This window comes from Ceratotherium simum, chromosome 18 (genome assembly GCF_057802395.1).
Source record: "Ceratotherium simum simum isolate JZ-2026a chromosome 18, ASM5780239v1, whole genome shotgun sequence".
NCBI classification, from domain to species: domain Eukaryota; kingdom Metazoa; phylum Chordata; class Mammalia; order Perissodactyla; family Rhinocerotidae; genus Ceratotherium; species Ceratotherium simum.
This window is the reverse complement of record NC_141917.1, coordinates 9,523,411-9,548,656: the sequence shown is the minus strand read 5'-3', so window position 1 is coordinate 9,548,656 and position 25,246 is coordinate 9,523,411. Positions and strand designations below refer to the sequence as shown.

General features: G+C 40.3%; 1 protein-coding gene across 12 annotated transcripts in view; it reads left to right on the top strand.

Moving 5' to 3' along the window:
- Window positions 1–25,246, top strand: part of CTNND2 (catenin delta 2) — an 879,093-nt gene that overhangs the window by 639,785 nt on the left and 214,062 nt on the right. For all 12 annotated transcript variants that reach the window (XM_087443138.1, XM_087443127.1, XM_087443130.1 and 9 more), the window contains one exon: window positions 3,345–3,477. In XM_087443138.1, coding sequence (XP_087299264.1) covers window positions 3,345–3,477 — 133 coding nt within the window. The remainder of the gene's footprint in view (window positions 1–3,344; window positions 3,478–25,246) is intronic.

Genomic DNA, 25,246 nt, shown 5'->3' with positions numbered 1-25,246 from the left:
TTGTTTATTGTTGTTATTATCTACTACTTAATGAAGGAAATCATACGGTATTTGACCTTCTCCCTCTGACTTATTTCACTTTGCATTATACCCTCAATGTCCATCCATGTTGTCACAAATGCCTGGATTTCATCGTTTCTTATGGCTGAGTAGTATTCCATTGTGTATATATACCACATCTTCTTTATCCATTTGTCCCTTGATGGGCACTTAGGTTGCTTGCAAGTCTTGGCTATTGTGAATAATGCTGCAATGAACACAGAGGTGCATATATCTTTACGCATTGGTGTTTTCAAGTTCTTTGAATAAATACCCAACAGCGGAATAGCTGGATCATATGGTAGTTCTATCCTTGATTTTTTGAGGAATCTCCATACCGTTTTCCATAGTGGCTGCAGCAGTTTGCACTCCCACCAGCAGTGTATAAGAGTTCCCTTCTCTCCACATCCTCTCCAACACATGTTGTTTTCTGTCTTGTTAATTATAGCTATTCTGACAGGCGTGAGGTGATATCTCGTAGTTTTGATTTGCATTTCCCTGATAGTTAATGATTCTGAACATCTTTTCATGTGTCTGTTGGCCATCTGTATATCTTCTTTGGAGAAGTGTCTGTTCAGGTCTTTTACCCATTTTTGAATTGGGTTGTTAGTTTTTTTGTTGTTGAGATGCATGAGTTCTTTATATATTTTGGAGATTAAGCCCTTATCAGATGTACGGTTTGCAAATATCTTCTCCCAATTTTTAGGTTGTCTTTTCGTTTTGTTGATGGTTTCCTTTGCTGTGTAGAAGCTTTTTAGTTTGATGTAGTCCCATTTGTTTATTTTTTCTACTGTTTCTCTTGCCCGCTCAGACATGGTGCTTGAAAATACGTTGCTAAGACCGATGTCGAAGAGCGTACTGCCTATATTTTCTTCTAGAAGTTTCATAGTTTCAGGTCTTACATTCAAGTCTTTAATCCATTTGGAGTTAATTTTTGTGTATGGTGTAAGGTAAGGGTCTACTTTCATTTTTTTGCATGTGGCTATCCAGTTTTCCCACCACCATTTGTTGAAGAGACTTTCTTTTCTCCATTGTATGTTCTTGGCTCCTTTGTCGAAGATTAGCTGTCCATAGATGTGTGGGTTTATTTCTGGGCTTTCGATTCTATTCCATTGATCTGTGTGTCTGTTTTTGTGCCAGTACCATGCTGTTTTGGTTACTATAGCTTTGTAGTATATTTTGAAATCAGGGAGTGTGATACCTCCAGCTTTGTTCTTTTTTCTCAGGATTCCTTTAGCTATTTGGGGTCTTTTGTTGTTCCATATAAATTTTAGGATTCTTTGTTCTATTTCTTTGAAAAATGTTGTTGGAACTTTGATAGGGATTGCACTGAATCTATAGATTGCTTTAGGAAGTATGGACATCTTAACTATGTTAATTCTTCCAATCCAAGAGCATGGAATATCTTTCCATTTCCCAAAAATGTTTTTGATAGGTGCCATGTAAGCCTAATAGAGCAATTACCATCCGGTTAATAAAATAGGCTGAAATGAATTCTTTACTAATCACTTTCCAATAGCATGGGCTTCCCTGAATTCATCTTAGCCATCCAGTCTTTACATAACACTTTTAATTTTAATTTACAGGTGTTCTGTAGATTTTGATTTAATTTGTACAAAGAATATAATTTTAGGAGGCTGCTGTTAAAGGAAGAGGGACTGTGCTATCTCAGTGTTGCAGAGGTGGTTTAGAATCATGCAACAAAAGGAAATTAAATTAAAAAGAAAAACAGGCATCCTGTGTTTTAATCCATAATTGTTTTCTGCTGTGATCACATAGCCAAGAAGAATTCAATAGTTTGTCCATTATCAGCAATCATTTAGGTGTTTTGTAGCAAATGTATTACTGTACTATATATGTCCTTTTGAAAATGTGTGAGTCTGCCTAAGATATTAGGTACATTTATTAAATACTTAACTCACATTAAATTGAATGTGTTATCTTTCTAATAAAAACTAAGCCAACTCAAAAGGAGTCCTATTGTCTTCAATGGCTATGAGGGAAGCACCAAGATGGTTTGAGGTTTGCTTGACAACCTCCGCCAGTTGTGATAAAGGAAAGATAAAGAGAATAGGTTAGCATCTATGAGGAAACTTTTAACCTTTGTCTGTTCCTTCCCTCTCTCATTTGTCATGACTCCTCTTCTCAAGTGACAGTACTGGCCTGGCATCAATAGGATGTACGCGTCTGAGTTGTTTTCCAGCAGTTGAGTGCTTGTTAGAGAGCCTTCTCACTTCTCTTCCATCCTGTCCTTTGAGTAAATAGTAGCCTTTTGTGGCTCGTGGGGTCAAGTTTTTATCTGTGGTCTCAGAGGCTGCTTTTTTTATTTCTCTGTTAAAAATTGGTTCCCTGCTACAGGAACAGAATCCATACAGTTGGCCTTGTTCACTCCATGTTCTTACTGGTTGAGCTGATTGATTTCGTAAAAGAATATTCATTTGCATAATGGTACCATCAACCTTATGTTTTAGAATGGATTTAAATATCTTAGAGCATAGTTCTTAAAATTAAGTAAACAACCAGCTTCTTAGAGTAGCTCAGATGTAAAAAAGGAGGTTACGGGAAAAGAAGGTACAATGCATAAAATTTATTAACATCGTATGAATAAACCTAACTCTTTTTTTTTAACACTTATATAGCTTATTTATTTTTGGTCTATAAATGAAATTAAACCTAACTCTTTAAATAAATGATTTTCTTTTATAATGTCTTCTTGTTGCTATACTTGTATCCCTAGAGAATCGTTTAGGGACTCTGTCTATTTTTAAAGAAGAGGTTATGATAATAATAACAACAATAATAATTATAAAAATAATAAAGATGATGACATCAACTGCTATTATGACATTTTGGATTGGACTCACCCGATTATATTTTCTCTTGTCTGGTAATTTAGCTAAATGCTGTACTTAGACTGTTGAAACAATGTATTAGAAAATAAATGCGACCTTATAAATTATCCATTTAAGCCCAAATGAAAAATGTATATATTAATAAAATCATGTGCCATTTGTCATTTTTTTCATAGTCTTCATAAACATGTAACTTCAGCTGACAGATTTAAAATTATATATGTATACATGTGTATATATGTTTATGTATACACGTATGTACTTCCAAACCATTTACTCAAGGAAATCTTTTCAGATCTTTTTTTAAGTGAGTACATGTGTAAGAAAACCAGAACAACCGATTGTGAAATAGTCCCAGGTAAACTCTTAAGTGCATTTCATAAATGAGTTAACCGTATGTCAACAGTGTGGCAGGATTTCTCTCTCACGTTCTCCCGCCTTCCTTTTGTTCAGAGAATTTGGATGGAGAGACCCAGAACTGCCTGAAGTGATTCAGATGTTGCAACATCAGTTTCCTTCGGTCCAGTCTAATGCTGCAGCCTATTTACAACACCTCTGTTTTGGAGACAATAAAATTAAAGCTGAGGTAAGTGCTACTTGGATTCTCAAATGACTGGTGTCAAATTCATCATCTCTTAGATTTTTAGAATAATCTTGAAAGGGGAAAGAAATAGGAAAATTAAAGTTATGTTGTCAAAATTTAGATCCATATTTAAGACTGAAACATAGCACTTTTCATCTAATTAATTGGCATGTGGCATGCCTATGCGTACATTCTTGTTTTTTAATATTTGAGTACTGAAGAATAGATGACCAAGAGTACGTGCCAGTATCAACAGAGGCAAGATTGTCAGATGCTGTACTTTTGGTGTGATTTGCCTTTCTCTTCCCAATTCCATCTCAGGAGTCATCTCTGCCCCTAAAGCCTAAAGAAATACAAAGCATCTTTTGTTGTCTCCTGAAATTACAAGGTTACTATAGTCAGTATATGGTATCATTTGTCCTTCCTGGAAAACTCATTGATAAGATGGGAACTTTAGGCAGTAAGCCAGCTGTGCGTTAAAACCAAGCATTCTGAGCCATTTACAAAGATACCACTGGGTATAATATGGATATATGTGTTTTATTAAAGAGATTATTGTCTGTGTCCATCATGTCAACAATTGTTAACAAACTCTGTGTTTTGGAATACTTTAAAGTGCGTACATTGTGGTGTGTGATATTTCTGGAAAATCACATTGGTCAGCACAGCTAACTCTGATTTTTTAGACAACAGACAAGCATTTGCATATAAGCAGCTGAGTAATCAAATTTTTAAAAAAGATTTTATAAGCTATAAAGAGTCATCTCCATATCATGTAAGCAATTTTGAGGATGAGTGTAAATTAGTTTAAGAGTGGAAAGAAGAGATTTGAAGATATAATTGCAATTTATTATAGATTTTGCTTACTTGCACTGGGATGTATATAGCCTAGCAGCTTTTCATCATTTTTTCTGTCTCTCTGCCACTGGGACTACAGAGGACTTGATCCATGCTTGTTCTTAGAAAAGTCATATTGTTTTGTAGAATGAATATAGAGCAGTGGTTCTCAGCCAGGTGTAATTTTGCCTCTCAAGGGACAGTTGGCAGCATCTGGAGGTATTTTTGGTTGTCACAGCTGGAGAAGGTGGTGGTGGCACCATTAGCATCTAGTAGGTAGTGGTCAGAAATGCTGAAAAATATCCTATAATGCACAGGGCAACCCCCACAACAAAGAGTTATCCAGTCCCAAATATCAATAGTGCCAAGGCTGAGATAGAGAAAAATATTGTCCATCTACGATAAATTTAAAAATGTCAAAAAATACTATTAAAATGATCTAAAAAGAAATTAAAGTTATATGGCTCCTGTCCCAAATGGAAATTATCTTCATCATTCTCTGCCTTTAACAGAAAAGAAAATAGCCATTCAAAATGAAGGACAGATTTCTGATTAGGGGAATCCCACCCTGTCATTTTTTGAAGATTATAACTTTGAGGGTTTCTCTAAAGGCCATGAAAGCATTGCATTACATTATTGGCATAAAGTTGATTCAGAAGTGTTGTGGTACCCCCACAAAAGCAGGATGGACTCCTACCCAAAATTTGTTCTGATGTCAAGACTGATGACACCATACACACCCTAGGAGAGGGTGAAAAGATGGAATACTCTCATAATGAGGCTTATGAAGGTGAGCAGTGTGGCTCCCAAGCAGGACTGACCATGGCTTGAGAGAGCAGGAAAGAAGACTGTCTTGAGGATTTTATGGTCGTTAGGGGGTAGGGCTGGCGAGGTTGTCACAAGTGGCCAGGGGCTTGCATGGTTTGAACTTCCTACTGGTGCCAATGGAAGAGGCACCGAGTTTTGTTATCAGCTTGCTCAGATGTGGGCAGAGGGGAAGAGGGAGGCTGAGTCTTAAAAGCTGTCAGAAGCCAAACATCAAAAAATGGAGTCAAACTCTTTATTATAAGGAGTCATGCGGTCAGGCAGTACAGACATCACGGCCTGGGGAGGTTTGAAGTCACTAGTCTAACTGGCTCTGTCTACGTGATCCAGGGACTGGCCTTGAAGCCTCTCAGTAGCAATGACGCCCAACAGCGGGCTAGAGACTTGTATGTGGCCACATCAGAAACACCCCCAGTGCCCTGTGGTAGACAAGGTGGTGCAATGGAAGGATGACCAGCACACCCATCAGTGTCACAGGTGCATCTTCTGATGCCGCTTCCCTGCTCACCAGCTGTGTCTCCTTGAATGAACTGATTGACCTCTCAAGCCTCTTTTCCTGCCTTTAAAATAGAGATGCTGATACGTCCAGTGTAGAGTCTATGTAGGGAATAAATGACTTAATGTACGGAAAACGTTTAGCAGTGACATAGTCATTCATTTATATTCTGTTTTGGCCAGGAACACAGTTAAGACACTCAAGTTACTATTTTATCTTATGTGTGTATGCCCACATCTGTGAGTACATGTGCTTATTTTTTTATTTTGCTGTGGTTGCCCTCAGGGTTGCCTATATCACCTCTCGCTGCTTGGAGATTCTTCCAACAGCTGGCTCTTCGAGCAGTGTTCATATTACAGACATCCTTCCTCTGCTCCACCTCCTAAAGGCTCCAAACACTGCCAGGACCTCATGATAATGTTCGCCTGGTTCCTGCGAGGCTGGGGTGAGAAGGAGGGGTGATGTAGGGCACAGCCTGAAACCAGGTTGACAAAAGGAGATCAAAGTTGGTAAAAGCCAATGGAACAGAGAAAGTGCAAAAGGCTTAAATAAAATACAAAGTGAGCCATCTGGACTTTCCCTTTCTCTCTCCTTCAGTCACACAGGGAGCGCACATGCATACACATACACAGACACGCACAGACTTGTAACCTCTGATAGGGATTTTGCACAGAACTGTTTTGTTCTCTCATCCTAACTCAGGGCCCAGACCTTTAGTAATGGTTCTCCCTTTGTGACTGATGGCTTCCTGTCATGTTTTCATATACAGGTATTGATTTTTGTAATTACCTGTTGTCCAAATACTAATCTTGCAGGCACTAGCCTTTGCAAATTTGCTCAGTCTTCTAGTCTTTCTATTGCATTTTATTGAATTGATTTAGCCCTTCAGTCTACATTTCATTATTGGTATTGACTTTGTTCACACAACGGCTAGGCCATTGAGCAAAAGGCAGAATTAAATCTCCTATATGTGGAGGGTCATAAATCATACCTTTCTCATTCCTTATTACAGTGCTTTGTACAGTTTTCATATAATGAAACCAAGAAATTCAGTTTTGTTCAAAATGATGCCAGATCTTAGAGATACAAAGTTGAGAATTCACTTCCATACCTCGGCTGATTTGAAAGCCCTGTCCCTCACTCTTCCTCCTGGCCCAGTGAACTTGGATTTAAGGCAGTCTCCTGGTTCCCCTTCCAGCAGAGAGGTGGAAATGAGGGGGGAGGTTGGGTGTGGTCAGTTGGGCAACCACCAGTGACTAAGATAGAGTCTGCAATCCATGGGGTGCCCTGATCTGGGGCAGAATACTTTGAAGACCAGCAAGTGTCCAAACATTGAGATATGAGGTTCAGAGTTCAGAGCCAGACTGAGATGAGATCAGAAGAAAAGCAATGGAGGAAAAGTTAAAGAAGACGGGGGAGGGAGAAAGCATAAGGAGAGGGTCTGGGTCATTGATGCAAACACACCAACTTTGTGCAGCTCCTTTTCATGGACTAATGAATATCTGATATGTAGGTGGGTCCCCTTGCTTTAAAGGGCAGAGGCGTGATTGGCATGAATGGGTGTCAGTAACATTTGAACTATGTCTGCCATCTACACTGTCTCCTAGATTGTTGGGAATGTCACAATAAATTGAGCTTTAGATGATCTAGAGAGTTATTAGACATGAAAATTAGCTCATGTGTGTGTACTACAGGCATCTTTTAGGAGATGCTTAAATGTTGATAACTTCTCAGTACTTTTTCATAAATCTTTTCTTTATTCTTTCCAGGAACTCCTCCTCAGTTAAGAATATTAAGAACACCATATTGATTTGGGGATAAGACCAAGTGCTTTTCATGGGTTGTGATGACTTGAGTTTATTTATGCTCCTCCCTCCTGCATTTGCTGCCATTTCTTCTCATGCACACATTAGAGTAGGCACTAATATTCAGGTGGACACCTCATATTCACACCTGGACAGTCATACACAAACAGGAGCATATATATGCATGTGTACGCTATATGGTGGCATTTAAGGTAATGTCTCGCCTGGAGATTAAAAAGTATTTGCACATTTTCAAGTGATAAGAAGTGATTATTTTTAAAATGTAAAATTTTTAATATTTTAATTCATTTCATTATACATTAATAAATTAAATTTAATAAAGTTTTAAATTAATTTAATAAAAAATTTAAATTTAAAATTTTTAAATAATTTTAAAATATATTTTTTTAAACATTGGACCAGACACTTAAATAGCATGCCTTTTTAAAAAACTCAAACTTTAATGTTACCTGTGAGAAGGACCGACTTGTATTCACTTCCCTATGATGGAAATAGCTGGTGAAGATTTAGTTTCGATTTTGGCCTGATTGCCTCTTTTTCGGCTATCAAATATGCAACCAAAGTGTTTGAAGATCTTATACAGTAAACTTATGCAGTTTGAAGATAACAACAATTTCTCTGAGAAACCAACACTGATTTTATTTTCCTAACTCCTGACAAGCCTCTTCCCAATTGCCTTACCATCTAACTCCAATAAAACATTTTTTTGTTTTTAAAGAAATGGAATCTTTAGTTCTAGTGGAAACAAGAGTTTATCGACAGCCTGTTTTGTGTTAGTAGGAGAATCAGGTATTAATAATATATACAGATCTTACCTTTAAGGAATCCACGACCTCCTGGGCAGACAGTATGTAAACAGGGCAATGTGACTCCATGTGGTAAGCACCATGGAAGGGCAAGGCCCCAGTCTGTGACAGTGCTTACAAAATGCTTAAAGCCCAGCCTGCAGAGTCAGAGAAAGCTTCCTGCTTCCTCAGGTGATGACTGTTGAATTTTAAGTTGAAGTTCCCAGAAAAATATAGCCTAATCCATACTCACTTAGAATTGAGGGAAGAGGACTCAGATTTCAGAATACCAGTCCTTTGGAGGTTCTGTGTGTGTGTCTGTGAACATGTCCACATAGTTTCAATATATTTGTACCATTTACACTAATTTTTTTTTTCCAAATTGGCATTATCATTCTTTAGTGATGCTAACTAGAACATAGAAATTGACCGCTGTGTATTAAAATATGTATACTTTTGCCCTCCCCCATAATTTTTATTTTACTCAGACTGATTTAGAGCATTCCACATGTTCAAAAAAATTCAGATTTGTTCCTGTCTACTACACTTAAAGTGTTTCATAATTTCTATTTTATTCTTGCTTCTTTCTACCTCATATAGTTCAAGAGAAGGTACTATCCATCTTTTCAGTTGATTACCTCTTTCCTTCATCATAAATTGTTCCATATTTTTTGAAAAAGAGCCTATATTAGTTGCTAGACATCAGTAGACAGTATACCATTGAGCTTATGGCACGGGCTCTGGAGCCAGGCTGGTTGCTCTACTGCTTTCTTGCTCCATGATCTTGGGCAAGTTTCTTAACCTCTCTGAGCCTCAATCTCCCAGACTTTAAAATGGCAGGAGAATTCACATCACTGCAGAGATAATGCACGTAGACTGCCAGCCAGAGGAAATGGTTAAGAAGTGTGGTTATTGTTAGTATATGTTGAAAATATAAGTTAAGGAAATTGTACGTATTCTGCTTTACTTGTTCATCATTCACATTTTGAAATCTATTATCAGCTATAGCAGGCATTGAAAGCACGTGCTATGTGTGGCTCTATGCTGAGCCATTGTTGAAACAAGCAGATTCACCCACTGCCTTTAGGAAGTTAGAATCAAAGAACCATTGGCACCTGCCAACATAAAAGAACACATATATAAACACGTCCAAATGCTTAATACACTGATATTAGGTGAAAGCAGAACTAATGGATATATTCATTCAACAGATAGTCATGGATTAGCCAAAAAGTTCTAGGCTGTGTTCTTCACCCTGATGATATAGCAGTGAATAAACTAGACACAGATGAATAGGAAGGAGGCAACAGTAAACAAATAAAGACATAAATCTATCCTATGTCATAAATCTATCCTGTGTCAGATGATAGTGATCCTGGCCATGAAGAAAACACAGCATGGTAATGGGGGTAGAGAGTGATGAGTGTGTGGGGGGTAGGGATCAACTGCTATCTTACATACGGTTGGTCAGGAAAGTCGTCTCTGAGAAGCAGCGTTTGAGCAGAGCCTGAAGGCAGTGAGAGAGAGCCATAGTCAGTTCTCATAGGAGGAGTGTTCCCATGCCCAAGGCAACAAACAAGCCTGAAACAGGGGTGTGCTGCTTTTGTGCTCCAGTAATGTGTTAGTTTCCTGGGGCTGCTGTAACAAAGTACCAAAACTGGGTGGCTTGAAATGAGACAAGTTTATTCTTTCACAATTCTGGAGGCCAGAAGTCCAAGGTCAAGGTACTAGCAGGGCCGGCTCCCTTTGAGACTCAGAGAGGATGCTTCCTTACCTCTTCCTAGCTTTTGGTGTGGCCCTCAATCCTTGGCGTTCCTTGGCTTATAGATGCATCACCCCAATCCCTGCCTCTGACATCACGTGGGCTTCTCCTCCTTATGTGTCTCTCTCTGTGTCTCTTCTCCTCTTCTTATAAGGACACCAGTCATATTGGATGATGGCCCACCCTAGTGACCTGATCGTAATTTGATTACATCTGCGAAGACCCTGTTTCAAAATAAGTTCACATTCATAGGTACCTGAGGTTAGGATTTCAATATATCTTTTGGGAGGGCACAATTCAACCCATAGCAGGGTGGCTGGGACCTAGCTAATGAGAGGGAGAGGAGTAGAAGATGAGATCAGAGAGGTAAGTGTCCAGGGTTGGGTTGTGTAGGCTTCGCAGGCCAAAGTTCTTATCTTCAGAGAAGAGAAATCTGGGCTTGCTCCTTGGCAAGGTGGTTTGGGAAGTAGCACATTTCAAGAAAGAATGCTTAGAGAGATTTTGGAATCCATTAAACGGTCAAAGGAGAGAGTAGCTGTTGATATGAAAGAAGATGGGAGAAGCCCTGAGGAGAAGGTGAATAGAGAAATGAAGTGAGTAGCGTTGCCCTGGAAAATGTAAAAGGGTACACTCTGAGAAGAAACCAAAAAAGGAAGGCACGTGACCTCGGTAGTCTCTTGTGGTGATCCCAAAGTGATTGAGAATGCAAGATAAAAACCGAGTGGCTGTTGAATATGAGGGAAATGTGGGTAGTTTCTGAGAGGACGTGGAGGCATTTGGAAAGATTCTGAGGTAAAGGAGAAAGACTCAGAAATGAGAGAATCTCTGTAAGTGGGAGGGGAGGGAGAGGCTTTGACTGAGAACCTTCCAGGACATGCTGTGGAGAAGTGACCAGGAGCCAGGAGGCAGATGAGGGAGCTCTCCTCTGAGATTGGTGACTAGGAAGATAGTAATGTCCATGTGCATAGGAAACAGCTGGTGACAGTGACAGTTAGGTCTGCATAAAGAAAAAGAGGAAGACAGTGACTTTAACAAACAGCTGTAAGACTCATATTCCAGAATGTTATGTGATCTCATCATGTTTAAATCCCCAGGGCAGAAGGAAGAGTGTGGAGCGTGATAAGGGCCAGGACTACTGGTTGGAGGAGGGAGGTTGGTTCTAGGTCTGGGGGAGTTTTTGGCTCCATGGAGAAGTTAAGGCTTCTCGGGGAATACAACCTTTATGAACACAGGAGAGATGCTATATGTGATCCACACTGAACTCCATTACAACCGGAAGCTAAAACTGAACGAATGAAGAAGATGGCCCAATATATATATATTTTTTTTACTTTCATGAAGGCTTGGTCTTTCAGGCATGAAAGATGATGGAAGAGGCAGAATAGAGAGTTATTGGACCAGTGCTTGCAGCAGAAAGGGCCATGAGTCATCCTCAGCGGAGGAGATAATAAGTGGGCAATGGTGCTAACAGGCTGGGACAGAATTACAACTAAAAAGAGCAAGTTTGATTCCACTGAGTATATATCAACCTGGCGGCTCTATTCCCATGCATGGGAGGGGGAATCAGAATCACGGTCTTTGGGAATATGGAGAAAGAAGCAAAGATAAAGGCATCCAGAGACACCACATGGTGATGATTTGGCGGCCTTTTTTTTTTTTTTTTTTGGTGAGGAAGATTAGCCCTGAGCTAACATCTGTGTCCATCTTCCTCTATTTTCTATGTGGGACGCCCACCTCAGCATAGCTTGATAAGCAGTGCGTAGGTCCATGCCCAAGATCTGAACCTGCAAACCTCGGGTAGCCAAAGCGGAGCGTGTGAACTTAACCACTACGCCACCGGGCCTGCCCCTCGGCAGCCTTTATTACCTAAGGGTAAACCAGACTGATGAAATGGCAGGGATGCCTGGGCCTTAGTGACACTCTGTCTCTCCCTGCCATATACATCTCTTTCTTCCACATTTTGCTGTTACACCTCTCTGCCCTTCTGTCTCCATCTCCTGCCCTTTTAGCTCTTCTCTCTTTTCCTTCCTAAACCTGGGCCTATCATGGCATCCATTAGCCATCCAGAGGCTTGTCCTGGCCTTGGGCTAAAGAGACTGAGGGCTTTTCTGGCAAAGGCCTCTGGGGAGGATCAGATGTCAGCCTGACACTTTTGTGTGATGTACCAAGTAAGTGCTTCCTCCTGGCCCCGGAGGTCACTGAATAGAGACTTCGGCAGATATAGCTCTCCAGGAGGAAATGAATTGATCATTACCAGGACCAAGTTCAAAAAGGGCCTAGTTCTTGATAGAAGACTCTAGTCTTCCTAGAAGCCATAGTGACCTCACTGGATTGATGGCCTCTTCCATTGAGACGTTTAACAGGAGCACTGGGAGAGAGAAGGAAATCGTGTTGGGGAAAACTGGACATAAGGATAGGATCAGCCTATAGTTTGTAGGTGGCAGCAGAAAAGGAAGACTGCCATCTCCTTCCCAGACTGGCTGTCAGCTGAGCTTCTGAGCTGGTGACTTGCTTTGTGCTGCAAGAACTCAAGGGAGAGAGAGAAAAGAGGTACAGTCAGACTTAATGAGCAAGGACTGTATTCCCTCAAGTTTGAGATCTTTTCAAGGCAGATGGACCATGGCAGGAGAGAAGAGACTCATGGTGTAGAAGATGTAGACATGTTCCCATGGGACTGTGTGGGCATTGGTAGATGCAGCTTGGGGCAGCAGAGAACTATAGCCACCTGGCTGCACCACTTCCAGAACCAAGAGCCATACTGGTAGAGAAAAAACCAACAGTCACAGACAGGCTTGGGGCCTGCCTTTGTGTGAGGAAACATCTCTTCTTCCTCCCACCTCAACAGCAAAGGAGAAAGAACAAGGAGGAAGGCGGAGGGTGAGAAGAACACACCAAGTTGCTGGAACTTACCTCCAGCCTGTTCCAGGAGGGTGGGATGTTGAAGGATGCAAAGGAGGCAAGGACTGAAGTTGTAACATGGACAGACTTCATTCTTTGTAACTGGAATGAGACCATTTTAATAACCAAAAGTAAATGCAAGTCAAGGAATCAGACTGATATTGGATTGAAATGTAGCCACCCTGCAGCAGTGTCTTGATTAAAACCACCAGGTACAGAAGATTCTCTTTGCAAGACAGTGATGAGTCAAAAAGCAGTCTCTGAAAGTGAATCAGGACTCGGGAACAATGATGCAGCAGGCGTTCTTCTAATCTCTTTGAAGTTTCTTTGCTGGGTTCACTAAAACTCAGTTTGGGTTATTTTAACTTTATTTCTTCTTGGGGCCATGTTATCCTTCTATTTCAATGGGTTATCTTTTTATCTGCCCACTCCCTGAAATGGTTTGTGTTCTTTCCAATAATTAACGAAAGAAACAAATGACCTATCTAAATGTCAGTCCATTTGCATTTGTATCACAGGTGGAGGGACCCTGGTTCTAACCTAGAGATTTCTCACCGTGCTTTGTTTTCTTAACACATTTCTGCATGAGAGCTCCCAGAGCATATTTTAGAAAGGAAGACCTATCCCTGAAGAGCTAATTCCTCCTTCAGGGACACAATCCAACTTTATATCCAACCTAAACTTCTTCAGCTAGCATTTACACATTTCTTTTTCTTTATCTTTGGGAGAGAAGGCAGAAAAACCCTGGCCTCCATCCTCCTGCTAAAACGGCTTCCCATTCACCACCATTAGGCCTTGTTTCCAAGTGAGAAATCTCTAAATTGTTGAGCCAAGGAAGAGGCATCTTGTTTGTCTGTCATCCTTTTGATTTTTCCCTTCCAAACACTCTCTAGGTTTTCCTGGCACACAGAATTAGAGAGAACATTTTGTGAAAATACTGATAGAAACAGCACAAGAGGCCTCCATATCATGTTCTGTCCGTACATAGATGATAATGCACACTTCTTTCTCTGATTTCATTGCAGTTCCGTGCTTTCCTATATTTCCACAATCTCTGTTTCGTTAATCCACTCTAAGCAAATGATCTTGCACTTACCCCTTTTGAGCCTCTGACTACTTTTCCATCTTCACCAAGGTTATTGTTCCATTTCGTTCTAAATCCAAAGTTTTAGACCTCCTAACCCGATGGCACTTATAAATGCATTAATGACCTTGCTGTCTGTGCTTGCCTGCGCCATCTTGGAACCTCTTACCACCAATGGAACTGGATAGCATGGAGGACAAGAGCCTCCCTGACTTGAACAAGAGCCTCAATTGACTTAAGTGTATGCAAATTTCTAGTTCAGCCACACTTTAGGCATTCAAAATCAGATTCTTATTGGAAGAAATGTGTCTTTATACCAAAACTATCCCAGAGATGTTTTGTCACATCTCTTCCCCATTAGCTGCACTCCATTATGACAAATGTTTTTTAAATGTTTCTAGGAAAGCTATAGATGATAATTATATGATGACTATTCTTGTTTGTTAGCCCCAGTGCACTTTTTAACCAACCGCTAGTAAAAATGAAAGAAAAAGAATCTGTTTTGTTAAGAGCTCTTGAAAATTCAAATTCCTCTTCTGCATTTACAATCTTTCTTAATTAATTTGCCTCTTGAATAAAAAGTAAAACACTGGGTAGGCATTAACTGTTTTGTTATTTGTATTTAATTATATATATGGACCAATTTCTGCATTTCCTTTGGATCCATACAGGCTTCAATTTCCAAAGATTGTTTGAAACAATCTTATGATTGAAAATGTATTTTCCCCGGAAACAGTGGTACATAAGGAGACCAGGCTCCCCAGGACAGCTAATTAACCCAAAAGGTCCCTGAAATTATAGCAGTGGGAGAAACTATAGCAGTGGGTGAATAATACTGTAATATCCAGTGTCTTTGTATTCATGGGGAACAGCAAAGAGTGTACCAGTTGGAATGCTGGGAACTCACCTCCAGCATTCTACTGCTTGGAAGGCAGTATTCCCCATACCTTCCCTGTGGGCTTTGGGTGGGAGTGGAAACCATCCTTGCTACAAACCACAAGTGATGGAATCTGCTGTCTGGGGCAGGGGCTCAAGAAAACTACAGATAGATGAAAGGGAGCAAGGAGACAGTGACAGTGCCATTATTGGGAGGGGTGGGTACGCTTTGAGACTCCACTTGTGGACTGAATGAAGGAGGTCTAGGAGATGAAGGTCAGAAATTAGATTGGAGGAAGTTGGAAAATAAAAACATGTGAGAGTGGAAGCTCCTATCTGTATTACCGTTAATCCCAATGGAACTCTCCAGACCTCACCAACTCCCTGACAGTCCCTTCATTTAATTCTACTTTAACTACTGTCCTTTCTATTGCTACCACCTGTAGTTTTTAAGCCAATTTCTCTCTTTCCTGGTCCACTAGGGAAGAATAGGGTTATCTTCCGATCTGTCCCCTCTTCTTTTGTATGTAGTGCAAATACACTCAATTTTGATGTTTTATATAGATTTTTACTGCCTTCATAGGTGATGGAGAAGCATACCAGGAATAAAATGTTTCCCTCATAAATATCACCCTTCTATTTTTCTCTTACCTTTTGAAGATGCAAATAACGTCACATATAAATGTAAAATGGTGGCTTGTACATTTGAGCAGAAAGTTTCCCTCAGGTTGTCCCATAGAGTTCTCCTTTCAAGATGGAGCTGTTTGGGGGACTCCTGGTGAGAAGCAGGTTGGAGCCAGGCAAGTGGGGTGAGAAGTGGGCCCTGTATTTGCAGGCTGGAATAACCCTACCCTATTCTAAAAGATACTGAAATTAGGTCACAGGAGAAAGAACTCGCTATCAACAGAGACTCTGAAGTTTCATCAAAGCTCTTTTAGTAAAAGATGTATCTGAATTCATGTTTCCTCTTTCTGCTATCCCCTTTTCTGCTCTTTCTAAGGCTATTTCCTCTTTCTGTTGATAAAGATACTCCAGAGTCACCTCTCTTCCCCCACATACACATCCAGTTATTTCCAGTGGTCACCTGGAAGGTATCTCTGTTCAGAAACATGCCTGTCAGCTCAGGCATAGGGGGTACCATTTCCTTCCTCTCTTGCTGCTGATGGCTACACAGAGAGGGTGTGTGATGCCCACAGGAGGCAATGGTGGTGCCCACAAGCAAGCCACCCTTGGCTGTTATCATTATTCCAACTGTTTCCTCCTGACTTGGCCTGCCAAGCACATCTAACACTCTCCATCGCTGTATTTCACCAAGCTCTGCCGCCTTTGTTAAGCACTGTTGCCCTTTCTAATGTGTACCACCATCTCCTTGCATCAGCTGTCACTCCTACCATGCATGTGTTAGATTTTTCAAAGCCTGAAGCATGGTGAAAGTGCTGAGAATGCCTTTGTACCACTCCTGGTTTAATGTTTCTATTTTTCACATGGATCAAAAAAATGACAAAATAAAGCAGATACCACCTATTTTCCTATAGCCTCCACATTTTGCATGGTCTGTATAGGACTCCAAAGGAGACCAATTGATCCAAGAATTAAAAACCATGCTCTACCCAGATTTATTCTTCTTCCTAACCATTAAGTCATTGCTACTAGGTCTAGCTACCCGGCTCTCCCGTCTCTCAATTCCTCCTACAAACAAATTTCTGGAATCTAGCCCCCAAAGCTTGTTTTACATGCCCAAATATATCTAAGGAACAGAAGTTACACCATCTAGGCTCAAACCCCTTGCCATCTACTTTAATTTACAGAGAAACTTGCTATACAGAGTAGAAGAACGTGTCTCACCTCTAGGGGGTGGTGATTGTTCCTAAGCTTCCCAGCATTTCAGTTTCTCATGGGAACATACAGCACTGTTAATATCAACCATGCAGATAGGTGTCCAAAAGCCATCTGACACACAGACCCCACACTCAGTTTCTTAAGATGGCTTGGGGCAAACATATAGAAACTGAAAGGGGTGGAGATGATTCTGTAAAACTATTTTGTGGCAAGACGATTCTTGGTGCGATACGCAACTTTACGTAAAAGAAAGGAATATGCCCATTATCCCCTTGGTTCAGGGTGATTTGTAATTGGATTATATTGTGTAGAAATATAATCCACAAAAAAAAAGGGTTACTTCCGTTGGCTTTCACCAAATAAGCAGAGACAACTGAAGCTTTTAACAATGAAATAAACTCTGACATATAAAAAGTATGAAAACTGAACTTGGAATGCCAATATCTGCATTGCAGACAGGTGGGGCAGAGATGTAATGGGTGAACTTGCCTCTTGGTAGAATGTTCTCTTCAAAGAGTAATCTGTCTTCCTTTAGTCTCGTTTGTAATAACTAGACATGTCCAGAGGGCCATGGACGTGGGACTGTAGAGGTTTAGGGGCAAAAGAACTGGGCAATTTTTCCAATGAATATAGGCAAGGATTCAGGTAAAAATTATTACTAGGGATATTGAGATAGAATGATCCAAAGACTAGAAGTCCCCAGTGAATAATAGTGATATCAGGGTTATGTAGAGTAAGAATTGATCACAGATAGTAGCTATGCAGTCTAACACTTTTGCCTCTAATCCAAGGCTATGTCCCTCTGGCCTAAGTTAAAAACATGGTGTGTAAGGCTGACCCCAAAAGGTAGAATTATCTATATCACCTCCAACCCTTTCAGTTGCCTCTGAAGAGTGGCAATATTGAGAGCTGACACCAACTTGGATTGATCTGTGACTGTGCCCCTAATCGAATGGGACCAAATATCTTTTTGACTCAAACAATGGATGGTATGGTGATTTGGGGAGCTCTCTCTGAGAGGACCCTCATATTTCTTAATTGTATAATTAGCTGAAAATGTCCAAGAGGAAGTGAGGGCACTTTTGCCTGACTTGCCGTAAGTGGGGTTTGTGGATTCTGTGGTTAAGCTGGCGCAAACAGCCATGAGAAAATGGGGAGTCACAGGCCATGGAAAGGCTGGACAAAAATGGGGTAGGGCAGCCCAGGACAGATTAGATTAGGGAGGTGTTTGTATGGTCATTAAAGGAAGAAATGGAAAAACAGTTGGTCAGAGGACACTGAATATAGGTTGTTAGTTTCCTCTTACTGCTGTAACAAAGTACTACAAACTTAGCGGCTTAATACAACACAGGATTATTGTCTCACACTTCTGAAAGTCAGAAGTGTGAAAGCAGTTTCACTGGCCTAAAGTCAAGGTGTCAGCAGGGCTGTGCTCTTGGGGAGAATCTGTTCTCTTGCCTTTTCCAGCTTCTAGAGGGCACCCAGCTTCTAGAGGGCACCTTGGCTCATGGCCTCTTCCTCCATCTTCCAAGTTCATCATTCCAACCTCTGCATCCATCATCACATCTCCTCTCTCTGACTCTGACACACATGCCTCCCTCTTATAAAGACTCTTGGGATTACATTGGGCCCAGCTAGATAATCCAGTTTCAAATTTCTTAATCTAACCACAGCAGCTAAATCCCTTTTGCTATGTAAGGTAATATATTCACAAGTTTCAGAGATTTGGATGTGGACATCTTTGGGGGAGGGGAATTATTCAGCCTACCGTGTAAGTCCTTGTCCACTGGAAAGAAAAACTTAAATAACTTGGAAGAAAAAACATTAGAATTGATGTTTTCCCCTCCCCTACAACGTTCTAGAAAATTTAAAGTATTTATGCCTAACTTCACCGATATGAAAAAGACTGTGATGGAGGCTCAGAAAGAGATGAGACACAGAGATCTTGGAAAAAGGTTTTGATTCAACTCATGTAATAGTGGAAGGAGCAGATACGGGCGGGAGGAATTGTGGTGTGACTAGGGTGAGGAGCAGTGGCCTGGTGACCCCACTGCTTGTGTTGAGGGGGACTTGGGGGCGTTGCTGGGTTACTCTTGTAACACTCCCAGTAGGAGAGCTGAAGCCAAATGCTGAGGCTTATTTGATGGGCAATAGGCTGGGAAACCATATTTCTGGACTTAACCAATGTAATTCTACCTGGCCATTGTACTAAAGAATTGGAGGTTGCTTGGAGAGAGAATGGAAAGATAGCTGTCCAAAAACAAAAGGTAATTTTTCATATCTAACTGTCCCAGACACACCACATGTGCAGGCCATAAGTGAGCTTTATGCTCCCCTAACACTTGAGAGGAAGGGTTATGGTGACAATGGTGGCATAAGCCAGTTATGATTGTGTAAACTAAGTGAGAGCCCCTCGGCCAGCCAAGATCCAACATTCTCAAAACTAGAACAAGATAGATTTCCAAGGGAGGTGCTGACAATATCTATATTAACAAAGGCGGTAGTAGAGACTGGTCCCCTGGCTCACGACACCTCCTTCTACAAAAGACTTATTTGACCAAAGCAGTCAGCTTTTCCAGGTAGACTATATAGATTGTCAGGGTCTAAATAGAGTGGTTCTCCCTATGGCTTTGACAGCATCCATACAGTTCAAGCTAATAGGGAAGCTCGATACACACTGGAGATTTCAGAGCTGTCATTGATCTGGAAACTTTTTTTTCCCAATCCCAATTTCTGAGAAAAAGCCAATCTCGATTTGTCTTTACCTGAGAGACCATACAATCTATTTTAACAGTTCTCACACAAGGATATGTTAATTCCCTTACTCATGTCCAAAATTCCTGTGAAGGGACTCAAATTTACTGATGATGAAAGATACTCTGATACACGACTTGGATGGTGTAATGATTATCAGACTTACAAAAGAGCAGGCCGACAGAGTTGAAACTAATGTGACTCTGACAAAAGTGAGGCTGGCTTGTAAGTTCTGCAGAATTATAAGGAGTGACCCAAAAAGGAAAAGCTGAATAATCAGGGATATTTCTCAACTGATGAAAACTATTCTCCTGATGCCGTCCTGTAATGAATAAAAAACATAATACTTAGCTGAACTCCTTGGGTCCTGGGGAAATCATATCTCATATTTGGGGATATTATTAAGTCTCTGCTTTCCACAAGTGGGCTGATAAGAGCAGCTGCCTTGTTATCCAGCGAAGCCTGGAAGGCTGCTCGTGAACACATAACCTGACAATAGATGACTGAGTCTACCTATGTGTGAGCTTCCTATTGCCGCTGTAACAAATTACCGCAAACAGTGGCTTAATATAACATAAATTTGTTATCTTATAGCTCTGGAGCTCAGATGTCTAAAATTGGTGTCACTGGGCTAAAATCTAGGACTGTGTTCTTTTCTGGAGCCTCTAGGGGAGAATTCATTTTCTTGCCTTTTCCAGTTTCTAGAGGCTTCCCACATTCTTTGGTTCATGGCTCCTCCAACCTTCAAAGCCAATGATAGCTGGGTGAGTCTTTCTCACACTGCTGTCTTTCTGATTCTGACTTTTTGGTCTCCCTCTTCCATCTCTAAAAGAACTTCATGATGACACTGGGCCCACCCTATTTTAAGGTCAGCTGATTAGCAGCCTTGATTCTATCTGCAACCTTAATTCCCCTTCAGCATGTAACATACATGTCACAGGCTTCAGAGACTAAGCATGGGCATCTTTGGGTTGGGGTGGGGGCATTATTCTGCCTGTACAGCCCGTTAGAACAAGGAAAATTCTCTCTCAGCACTTAGGACCCCTGGACAGCTGCACCTCTGACCGAAGGACGCCACGTTACCTCCTACTCTGTGGAGCTGTCTGCCTGCAGAGAAGGTTCTGGATTCTTTCCACCAGCAGAGGATTGTTCCCCTGATTAGTTGTTGGCTTTATTACATCAGTCCATCCCACCTTGATGACCTCATGATCTCGAAAGCAAGTGTATTGATCATATGTTGGGCAAGTGCCAACTCTAATTATGAAAATCCCCTTTCAAAATTTTCAAAGTAAATGATAATTTCCTTCATTTTGTCATTTAGATTTGCCATTTCCCCACCCCTGGAAGCATGGATATCTATATTAATAAATACCTCACAGTTTATCATATTATCTCGCAGAGTTTCCAAAACTGATGTTTTCCCCCTTTTTGCTAGTCTCCTAGGATCTAGATTTAATTTTTCTGCAATAAACACCCTAAGAAATGAATCAATAGATGATAATTTATTTTACAATTTAGATTTTTCCATTTTAGTGTCTTAAACCCTGAAGAGTGATAGCAGAATGTGACGATTTTGAATTATGAATAATCTTCCTTATTGTTCTGACTTCCATGTATCTTTTTACCATTTAGCCCAAGTTGATCTAATGGAAATTGGATATTCCACCATGGGCCTGAGGACTATACCACTTCACATGTTTTCATATATTTTTTGCATTAAGGAAAACAAGACATCTGCATATCTATAATTAGCTAATATATTCAGCATTGTCTCCTATAAACAAGATACAGATGCATGTAGTGCAGAAGCATTTTGTACATAGTATTGGCTTTCATTTGTGGGAAAAATTACTCTCACTTCTTGAAATGAAAAGATAAAGTTATAGAAAAACATTTTTAAAATGTGCATGAAGTTTGCTGGACTAGTATCATATTCAGAGTTGTATAATATTCTAAGGTTCTAAGATCTCTTCTTAGGCATCAGAAGTCTTTGTTCTTAAATACTAATTTGTTTGGCATATGACATTTCTCCTGAAGGGTGGAATGTGAAAATTGGCTTTATTTCAAAATTTCAAAGTTCATGGTCAAAACTGCATTCTCTCAAAAAATAATATGGAGCACCTGCTGTGTGTCAGGTACACTTCTCGGCCCTGGGGATTCAGCATTGAGACAAGTCAAGCAAGATCTCTGCTCTCACAGCGCTTATAATCCCTCTGGGTGGGAGTGGGGCAGAAAATCAACAAATAAGTATATGAGATATATCAAATGGTAAAAGGGAGCAAAGGAGAAATCCAGAGAAGGGGAGGGGACCGAGAGAGGACGGGAAGGGGTGCAGGGTGGATGTGCTATTTTTCATGGTTAAGCAGGTTGAGTGGACCCCTGGGTGATGGAAGGGAAGCCACTCTACAGAGAACAGGAGAACATGTCTGGCTGCTCAGGAACTTCCAGAAACCCGGAGGAACTGGAGCCAAAAGTGAGTAAGAGAGAATGATGAGCAGTGAAGGCAGAGAGAAGACAGGGGCAGGTCATGCAGGATGGAAGGCCAAGGTTAAGGATCTTCTGAACGTGATGGGGCTCATTAGAGGATTATGAGCAGGAGTGACATGATCGATTATGTTTGTTTAAAAAACAATCAGAATTTAAAAACAACAGAGTTCTTCCCTAAGTTCCTGCTTTGTTATCAGTCCTCAACATTTACCAGCCTGTTAAAAACTGAGGGTGTAACCATTGCCTTCATTCTAGTCTGGAAAAAAGTTTTATGCAATAACACACTCATTTGAAAATTCTCAAAGAATTAAAAATGCAAACCAAGGCATTTAATGTATCCAGTATTCTTTTAAATGCATAATTAGAAAATCAATAAATAATACAGAAAATAAGGAGACTTGGTTTTTTTAACCTGAGATTTCATACATTGAAGATTTTTTAAAAGAGTGTAAGTGATAAACTATTCTGAGAGCTAGAGTCTGAAAATAGAGTGAAATCAGAGCATTTTGTTATTTATAATTGGGGTCCCAGCCATTTAATCTGGTACACTCCAGAACTGAAGATCTTTGAACTGAAATGATTAATTTAAACAAATAACTATCTTCTCGATTTCTATGGCTATTTTATTTATTGGGAGGCAGAATGCCTACAGGGCAGGTCCTTTGAACCCACAGGCGATGAGTTATAAGAAAAAAGAAAATTAATGCTACAAAATTTAAATTGGAACAAAATAATTGGAAGAACCGAATGCCTCTCATTTTGGTTGGCAAAGGGGGAAGAGACATTTCTTAATTGCTTTCTCTTTTAAATGTGCGCATGTATGTTTGTATAAACATTTATCTCTTTATACATATATATTTATACATATGTTTATTATATGCTATTATATATGTATAACATTACAGTACATGTGCATATAAAGTTAGGCATGTGTGTGATTTAGTCCTAGTAGCTTACTAAAATTACTAAGAGAGTTGTTCTGCCGTCAGACTTTCTGAGATTACTGTCCACGTGACGCCTAGAATACAGTTTCCTTCTCCATTAAGGACAACACACAGGTTTAGGATGCACTGCATTGCACTTGATGGAATTTCATAGAACATAATTTTCAAAATTTCAGAGGTCACGGATACACAAACAAGTGTAGTTTCTTATTATACCAAGATCCAAGCGTTCTGCTTGGGCTGATGGACAAAATGAGGAGTGAATAACGTTTAATCAGCTGAGCAGTACCACTGAATAACTCATATTTCAAGATGCCATGTTGCAGACGGATTTCCCTGGTAGCAGCTTTCTTTGGGTTCAACAGAAACATGTGGGAAAATAAGGTTGACATGTTCCACTTTGTGGATTCTCAAAAGAGCTGGTCACAGTGGTTGGATCTGACAGGCGTCTGTGGGGAGCTCCAGGGAGCTCTGAGTGGTGGAACTTATGGTTTTCCCTTTTGCTCAGCTTCTGGGACCACCTGCAGCCTCTAACCTGTGATCCTGGGGGCAGAGATAACTGGAGAATCACAAGATGGGCTTCACCAGTTATCTTACTGGGGCTCAGAGCACAGAGCTGTCGGAATAAGAAACCAAAGTTAATTTAAACAAAGGATTGAGAGATGTGGAAGACTTCACATGCATGTTATACTATTTATAAATTCCCAGATGCCAGGAAAATGGTCGAGAATGTTTCATACCTAAGATATACTTCCACATGACCCATGTCTTCTTTTGTACTGTCTCTCAAATTATTTCTCTTGCCTCATTGCTATAACTTCCCATGTCATTCTTCTGCTCGGAAACCATGAGTGGGTCCCCAAGCCCTATTGCCTCAAATATTTCCTTGTTTGCGTGCTTTTCAGTGCCAGCCCCATTCTGGTTTCTTCCCAGCATCCCACAGCACTCCCTGCGCCCTGCCTCTGGGAGGCGCCCTATGTAGGCAGATGCCCCTCTCCATGTGCCTCCTATCCTCTCCAACTTCTCACTGCTGATCCCTTTTCAGAGCCATCATCCACATGGGCAGCAGCAGTTGGGGGCTGTTGGCCAAAGAAGCTTTCTACAAACATTCCCTTAAATTCTGTGCTTTTTCTTTAAAGTCTCACAAATTTTATATTCTACTCCTTAAAGTGTCCACGTCTGATTATTAAAAAAAAAAATAATAATAATGATGCCTCTCTCTACCCCAATCTTTGGGTAAATTTAAGAGCCAAGAAGATATACCACTGTCTAAAACACTGATGCCTACTCTTTCCTCCCAACCCTACCAGATGTGTACCCCACTTTAAAAACCACGGACCTACTGCACCCCAAACATTTTAGAATTTAATAATATTCTACATTGTATGGCTCACCAGTTTTTAAACTTCTTAAAATCAGTTCAGTTGTAATTTCTTCCAGAACTAATCACCCTACTCCACTTCACAAGGATGCTGGTTTCATGACATTCCTGTGGGCTTCATCGCACCTCATTTGTTCCTGTGAGTTTCTTCTTTAGTAGTCTAGGAGATCCTCAAGGAACACAGAACAGTGCTTACTAAAGAGCAGTGGAACTGAACAAAACTGAAATTCTTTTCTCAACTAGTGTTTGGTCCAGTTAATATTGGCTATTACTACCACAAAAGAGTGTGTGGGCAGATAGATCTTCAGAACGTATAGGTAACTTCATAACCTAAAATAGGAAATAAAGGAGGCCAGCCTGGTGGTGTAGTGGTTAAGTTCACGTGCTCCACTTTGGCAGCCTGGGGTTCTCGGGTTCAGATCCTGGGCGCGGACCTGCACACCACTCATCAAGCCATGCTGTCGTGGCGTCCCACATATACAATAGAGGAAGGTTGGCACAGATGTTAGCTCAGGACCAATCTTCCTCACCAAAAATAAAAATAAAAAAATAGGAAAAAAGATGTATGCATAACAAGAAAACGCACCGGCAAATTTTATATTCTGTACAATTTTATAGGTATAATGATAGTCTTGATAGTTTAAATTTTTAAAAATTTAGATATTTAACTTTAAAATAAATGCATAGGAAAGTTTTTCCTACATATCTATCATAACTCCTTTTGGTGGAATATATATTACCTTTACTTTAATACGCTTTATTTGTAATAACCATGGGCTATCTAAGATACAAGACAATTTCTCTATTATTTCTATGTCTGTATTTAGCATAATTTTATGTTTTAGAAAGATATTATTTTTCACTTTGCAATAACAAAAGAAGAGCAATTTTTAAAATGTGTGCTTTCATAATGCCAATGAAATCGAAATTTAAATGAGGGCTGTGTCTTTCATAAACGCTTTACCATCTGTCAGTCAA